Source organism: Chlamydotis macqueenii, chromosome 1 (genome assembly GCF_036417535.1).
Source record: "Chlamydotis macqueenii isolate bChlMac1 chromosome 1, bChlMac1.mat, whole genome shotgun sequence".
NCBI lineage: Eukaryota > Metazoa > Chordata > Aves > Otidiformes > Otididae > Chlamydotis > Chlamydotis macqueenii.
In genome coordinates this window covers 87186485-87194027 of record NC_141556.1, presented here as the reverse complement: position 1 = coordinate 87194027, position 7543 = coordinate 87186485, and the positions used below count along the sequence as shown (strand labels likewise).

At 40.0% G+C, this 7543-nt stretch overlaps 1 protein-coding gene across 1 annotated transcript in view; it reads right to left on the bottom strand.

The window, feature by feature from the left end:
* Nucleotides 1–4638: 4638 nt before the first annotated feature.
* The window catches only part of MAN1A2 (mannosidase alpha class 1A member 2), a 144283-nt gene continuing 141378 nt past the window's right edge, over nucleotides 4639–7543 (bottom strand). The window contains exon 13 of the mRNA XM_086759953.1: nucleotides 4639–7370. Coding sequence (XP_086616079.1) covers nucleotides 7238–7370 — 133 coding nt within the window. The 3' untranslated portion in view covers nucleotides 4639–7237. The remainder of the gene's footprint in view (nucleotides 7371–7543) is intronic.

Below are 7543 nucleotides of genomic sequence, written 5' to 3'. Positions count from 1 at the left end.
CACTGTGCAGCTCTTGTGTTCAACTTCATATCTTCAAGACAAATTAATCAAAATGCAGTATTGCATACATGACTGAAGTTCAGTTACGTAAGATGTACCATACATCTTTCATCTGGAGAATGATTTCTCTCATAAAAAGTAGCATCTGGTTACCCTGAAAACTTTTGTCTTTGGTATCTCAAGTAATTCTGCATCTTCAGCGACTCTTTTCTTCAGAATAACCTCACAGACGGTTTAAGTGAAGCCAGAAGCTCTGTAAGAGGCATTCACAGGAACGCTGGGCATGATGCAGACACCAGTCACAGATGGGTCTACCTGTCCATGTGAGTAAATCCACATGAGAAATCTTCCTGCATCTCCCCTCCCGGAACCCATGCACAGGCCTCTGTCACAGGTGATGTAGCAGACTTCTGGCATCCACTCCTATTCTTTGGGGCTTCCTCCACGGATTTGCTTGCTGAAGCTTCAGCATGAATTGGTAAAGAGATAGGTATGCAGATATACACAGCACCAGCTTGCGGAAGAAATAACTTAGGGACATTTTTGTAGCAGTTCACGTGGGACTTCTATGTGCTCCCATACCAACACACGATGCTATTTTCTCAGTCATGCAGCAGCTCATTCTTTCTGGTGCATGTGGTAACAAACAGACATCATATCTGTTGCCTATAACTGCGTGTACAATGGAAACCATACAAGAAAGAAAACAGTGAAACTTGATACACATGGACACAGAGTACTTTTTTTCTTCCTCCTCAAATCCTTCCCTAATCTTTACCCACAAGTAGCTTGGCTATATGAGTGACTACTCTTCTCAAACCTTTTCACATGGGAGTTTGCTCAGCCTGAAATATTGTTGTCAAAAAGACCCTTGCTCTTCACATTAAAAAAAATAACCACACCACCACCAACCTTCACACATCCCACATGTGAACCAGGACAAATAGAGTAACTTCTCCTTTCCAAAGCCCACAGCATGCCTGTGGCTTTGCACTGAGAGAAGCCACCTCCCAGCGCTACAAGATGAAGACTAAAAATAACCCGTTAAGGATTAATTTCAGGATTTTTAAATACAGCTAATTAATATGCATAGGAAAGGCACATGGTCTCCAGGAAGGAGGACACACAATCACAGAGTCTACAAGGGAAAAGGGGGGAGGGTGACACGCGGGCACAGTGCCAAAGGAGAAATAAAAGGATATTCACTATCTATCCTTGGATAGAGGACGTGCAAAGAAAGTGTGTTTCAGAAGAGGTAGAAGGGTGAAACACTTCACTATTGAAAAGCAGTGACAATGCAATGCAACGCAACCACAAAGGACAGGATCCCATTTGAAGAGAAGCGAGGACAGTAAGAAAGCCTTCCGTATTGGCTAAAATGCTATATGCAAGGACAGAGAGCTTGACAGTACTAGCGGAGGAGGCAGGGTTTTCTGTGTTAGGGCTCAGTGGCTGAGATGGTGTGACGTGGATGGAGGTAGCAAACACGCTTTGATGCAAGAATTTCGATGCTTAAAGGCTTAAGGGCTGAGCACAGCACAGGAAGATCAGTGAAGGCAAAAGACACTGCTTTAGGGGTGGGACTGTGGTAGGAACCTGGGTGCATCATGAACATGCAGCGCTTGTGCGGAAAGCGAGGGAGCAACAGCTGAATGCGTAACTGGATCTCAAGGTGGACGCCATACCGTGACAGCAGGTGTGTACCTGGTGTCATGCGTTGCACCAAATTATGGCACTTTGGAAGCAATTTTATCTTACGAAGCAATACTGAAGGAGGCCATTGCATCCTGAGGCAGAAGCACTCTGGGAAAGTTGGGCATTGGATATGAAGCACAGAGGACACACAGAACGGCAGTCATGGCACGCCACGAGAACACAGTACTATGTATGAGCAATGTGGGTGACGTCAGACAGTGAGGATTATCTACAGTTATTGTGAATCAGAAAGCAAATCTGATTATTCACTTGCTGTACTGCAAAACAGACCTATAGCAGCAGTTTCAGGGAATTTAAAGGTGCAGGAGGAAAATGGGCTCACTCGAAGCAATTTCCTTATGCCAATTTCCCTGTGAACAATATTTAAATAATTACAAACTTCCTCCTTCTCACACAGGGCAGAGGGATGGATGGACAGACCTAATTGCCAATTCACTGGCTATTTAGTAACAAGAAAATCTGAGGTTTTAACCTGGTGTCTTAAGAAAATTAAGTTTATTTAGCAGCACTGCTTGTCTGCCTGCCCCCTTTACCCTCATCACTAAAAATCTTTGAACTTCTTAGCCCCTTACACACAAATTTAACAAAAGGGTAGGAAGCTCAAAATTTTGTGAGATTTGGTGGCTTTCACGACAGCACACAGAAACAGTCTCAAACTGTTGTACATTTAGCTACATCTTGAGAAAAATTAGAGCACTACAGCAACCTGTTAAAAGCAAGCAAGGGGTGCAGGACTTTAATTTTGCAGCAGGGGGTCTTGATACATGTTTAAGTTGACAAAGTCCCTAACAGAGCTGTAGGGGAGTAAAAAGCTCCAGCACCTCCAAGCCTATGAAACCAGATCAGCTTGACAGTCCAATGCTACAGGATGTTGCTGTTGGAGGCAAAGGACACAAAGCCCACCTTTTTCACTTAAAGACATTCTTTATTCAATCTTTTTTATATACAATATTATTTTTAATCTGTAAAAAGTACATATGCAGGATTCCAGGTCAGAGGCAGAAGGTTTCCACATCAGAAGATAGACTTTTGCCCTTTTAGGGGAAAAATAATTTGTCAGTTTTAGACAAAGCAAGAATAAAGGCAGAACACAAATCCAACTTCCACCAAGCGATTACGACTAAAGGCAACAATTCACCGTAACAAGTCAGGCTGTCTCTTTCGACTTCAGTGGTCCCCAACTTTTCTGGGCAATTACAGAGCAGTTTGCTAGTAAGGGGCTGACAGCCATAGCAGCTAGTGCTCATCTAGCTAGTCCTGCTACAGTTGTACGCATATAACCTGCAGAAGAGCTTGGGTCTCCTCTTTGTATAGCAACACAAACTCTTGAGTCAGAAGACTGTTTCTCAAAATTCAAGGAGCAAAAGAGGGATGTCTTATCAAGGTAAACAGATCTCTGAACTACAATGTGGATCAACAGCTTGCTTTCATTTTTCTCTGGTAATAGGAAGCCTGCTTATTTGTCCCCTTAAAAACATGCACTAGACCTATTAATGAACGTAACAGCTTTTAGCAAATTGAGCCTGCTTTTACAGCCCTGAGATGTAAACTGCCTCACCATTTTCTGTGGATGTCAGGTTACATTTTTGATCCTTCCAACGTTAATGCTATTAACCACTTCTCCATTCAAACTAGAAGAATCACATTCTGAAGGTTTGTAATTTTATTTCCTCAAGGATAGAAGAGGGGATCATAAAGGACAGCCCAACAGGGCTTTGCTGTAAATCAACACAGGGTAGACCTTTATTCTTACAGGACAGTATTACAAGGAGTGTGTAATTATTCTCACTTTTCAGAACTCAGATACTCAACATTCAAATCTTGTAAAACACTGTGAGAATATGTCAGTGATTGGGAGGTAGAACACAGTCATCCACAAGTTTGGAGCAGGAAGTTAAAGGAGCCTCAAAGGTGTGACTTGCACAGGGAACCACCTGCTTTTCCCTTTACTCCACGGTACTTACTGTCTTCCATGATTTTCTTAAGCATTCACTTTTAAGGACCACATTGTGCAGCAAAATGAACACCCAGGATATCACTCAAGGGTTTTGTTTTTATTTAGAGGACAAAGTTAAGAAGTTGCCTTCTTGACCGCAGGACACACATAGCTCCAGGGTGGTCAATGGAAGCTGCAGAAATCTGGCTTCTTTGAAAAGTCAAGCTGTAAGTGTTAGAAAAAAATGTTCTGCTAGCAGATCCTGACCAATAGGCAAGCTTGAGGCTTGGATTAGGAAAAGAACCGAACATCATTGTTTTGACTGCATGCAAACAGGAAATAGACAATTCTGGGATTTCCAGGCTCTTGCCCAAATCCAGTGTGCCAAAAACATACATGATTTTCTGTTCTTTATTTCATCCTGTAAGAGGAGAGGGGATTGTAGAAATTGCTAAAATGGGATGGCTACTTAAAGAAAAAAACGATTGTTTTGTTAGAGAATACAGTGCAAGACTTGGAAACAACTAGGACTAAAAAGTCATTTTGTGCTTAAATTTACATTCTATCTTCATGAAAGTATGTAAGACAGCAGCAACAGAATGAAAATGACAATATTCTACTGTACCTTAGGTACCCAGAGGGAAAACAGTCTGAACTTTGGCTTGCATATAATACCATTCTGCAGATCAGAACCTACTTCTCTGTGAAGGACTCAGAACGAGGGTATGTCACATCAGCTGTAAGTTTCAATATCCGTGGTGCTTTGTTATTATGCACCCACCTTGCCCAAAACCTATTACCTCCGAACCCAAGCTTGCTCTAGGAAATTTCAGGATGGAGATATTAATGAATGACAGAGCAATTAGTCCATAAAATCTATTCTTTCTGATAGATTATGCACATCAGTAGCTTATGGAGGAAAAGGATAGTTTGCATTTTAAAGAGTGATCGAGTAAAAACTGACAGCCGTTGGGGTAACTGGAAAATGAGAAACAAGTGTCCTTTATTTGGTACCTGCTGCTTGTCTACACAAAGAAGAAATAGCAGTACTGTACATCTGCTTTGAGAAAAACACCATCCCATAACATGAAACGGCAGTCTTCAATTCAAGCATTCTTGTGGCAGTGAGTTAACCCATTTGGATTCATGGAGGAATTAATTTGAAGGGTTGCTCTTTAATTCACAAGAAGGGGATGGAAGAGCAGCCAACAATGATAAGAAGTTTGCTGTTTCTGGGTCTCCAGAATTCTGTCCTTGACCTTTCTCTGAACAGACTGGCAGCCATTCTACAACTGCATTTATCAAAAGATGTAGGGGGTGGAGAGTGTCTTTTTCTTTTTTTCTTTTTCTTTCTTCTTTTTTTTTCCCTTAAAAAAAAAAAACCAGAACAAAACAGAAAAGTCTGCTTTTCCTCTTTCTCCTTTGTACCAAAAGAGATTAGGAGAACAAGGCAATAGAGTGTAGTTTTAAACTAATAAGAGTTCTCATGGGATGGGAAAAACTCAATTTCAAAACACAACATATCTGAACTTTGGAAAATGGAATATGACTACCTCTTCAGTAAGTCACTGAATACTAATTAGAAAAATAAATTAATGTGGCACCAGTAAGAAGAATCCCTTTATTAAGCTACTTCTAATTTTAAATAAACAATTACTTGAATCAGTATTATTTACTATATCAATTACTTTATCAGTTCTCATTAGGATACTGCTGCAAATTACAGTAACTAAGTAACCAGTATTAAGGTAAAAACATTGAGATTGGAGTTTTTTCCAAGCTCTGTGTCTTCCTCCTCTTAAACTAAAGTAACTGTCTGGAAAAAAGCATCTGACAGTGTTTTTTCTTAGATCATGTGATGATTTCTGTGTCTAAGTTAGTGTCAAAGATGAGTGAAGAAAAATTTTATGGGGAAATTCTACTACAATGTACAGTCAAATATATTATAATATGATGGAGAGAAAAGCTTCACATATAAACGTTTTTGAGGGGGAGAAATAGCACCGACTTCCTTTAGATCTGCTGTTGTACTGCTGTAGCTCACTGAAGAGTTCTTCCACTCACTTTAGTATGAAAATACAATCAAGATTTTTTTAAAACTCAACCTGTGCACTAATTAGGAGGGAAAGGAGCACCTCACAGCTCTTTTTCAGCAAAGGGGCCAGCCACCATGGCAAAAGGATTTCAGAACTATAAAAGGAAATAAAAAGAATAATTTGAGCTGTAAGAATTCTGGAATAATAGTAAAAAAAAAAGAGACTGAGATATACTTGAAAAGATGAAATTTCTTTCAGCAAATAAGTGAAGACTGAAGCAGACTCCATTTAAGTGATACTGTCCAGTCCAGCCTAGGAGTGCTCGAAAAAAAAACAATGCAGGTAACAGCATCTAATTTCTCATAAACTAATGTAAGAAGAGACTCTTCAGTTTATTTTTCCACTCACATGTAAGAGATCTTATGTTGTTTCCAAAGAAGATCATGTTGGCTTCGCACTGGAGCACTCAGAAGACAAGGAGTTTTGTAAACTAAATCAAAGGCAGTTCGGGGCTTCTGTCAAACACATACTTGCAAAGAAGGATCTATGAATCCTTATCCAAAGAATGAAATTAACTTTCAGGAAAAATTCAGACTGTATGGAAAAATAAATGCTTACCTCGAGGAGATATATACTGTATCCTGCTACATAAATAATGAGAGATTGTTTTCCTCATGTTGTCATCTCTGTTTATTTAAAAAGAACTAGGACTAATAAGAGATTGTTTTCGACCATGTGACAGGATTTGTGAGGAAGGGAAACTTAGGCTCCTTCCTATGCGCTATGCTCCAGACTCTGTAACTGGAGCCTCTCAAATGAACTAAGCCCACGTTGCTGACAGTGAACTACAAACCAAGTGCTTACTAATTCTTTTTTTGGATGTAAGCATACAATACAGATTTTTCAGCATTATCTTGCAAAGGGAAAATGAGGAGGCAATAGTTTTTATAGTTTAGAGTTTAGTTTTAATAGCTTAGAGGCCCTGAGAATGGCTGCCAGTCTGAACAAACTGATGCTCCTTAGAAAATTCAGATAGGTACAGAAAAAATCCAATCCTGATGCTGCTGGTGCAGTGATGTTGCTTTTTGTTGCTGCTTTGTTCATGCCACCATAAAACAAACAAACAAAAGAAAAAAAAAAAGGTATTTGGAACGCACTAGGTCTGAAGAGGTGACTGATGTGTTGTTCCTTGCAACAGCCAAAAGCAGCAGCAGCAAATTCCTCTCCCTGGACAGGAAAGCCTCTTCTTCCTTATGCTGCTGCATTTATATTAGATTCCATGTCTTGCTAGGGTTCAAAGCACATGAAGTCTCTGTCCTGTAAATACCACACTAACGTGTTTTGGTCATGTATAAAACAGAATTTTTTTTTCAGTTTTAACTTAACTTAATTGTTTGTTGAAGAGCTTTGTTTCTCACGCCAGTACGTGCTTGACTCGGAGGTCTAGTTTTATCAACTGTCTTTCTCCTCTCCTGCTTAAAGTCTCAAGTGGTCCATGTAAACAAAACAGAGCTGAAAACAGTCTCTCTTCCTGTTCATAGAGCCATTTTTATCGATATGCAGGATTTCCTGACAGTGTGGTGTTGGCTAAATGTAAAACAGGCAGAGGATGAGCTTCTGTGTTAAAAACCCAGTTGTCTAATGGTAGAAGGTCATCATTGGAGAAAAGCAGATACAAATACCTAGATATCAAGACAGAGAGCAAAAATAATGGCTATTAAAGCAGAGCAATAGACAGGAAGGGGCAACACAGCAGCTTCAGGTCCCACCAACCAGCAGCTAAAGCTATAAACAAGTTACTTGCTTTCAGTCTTTGTAGAGCACCCACACAAACTTCACTATTATAACGATCTGA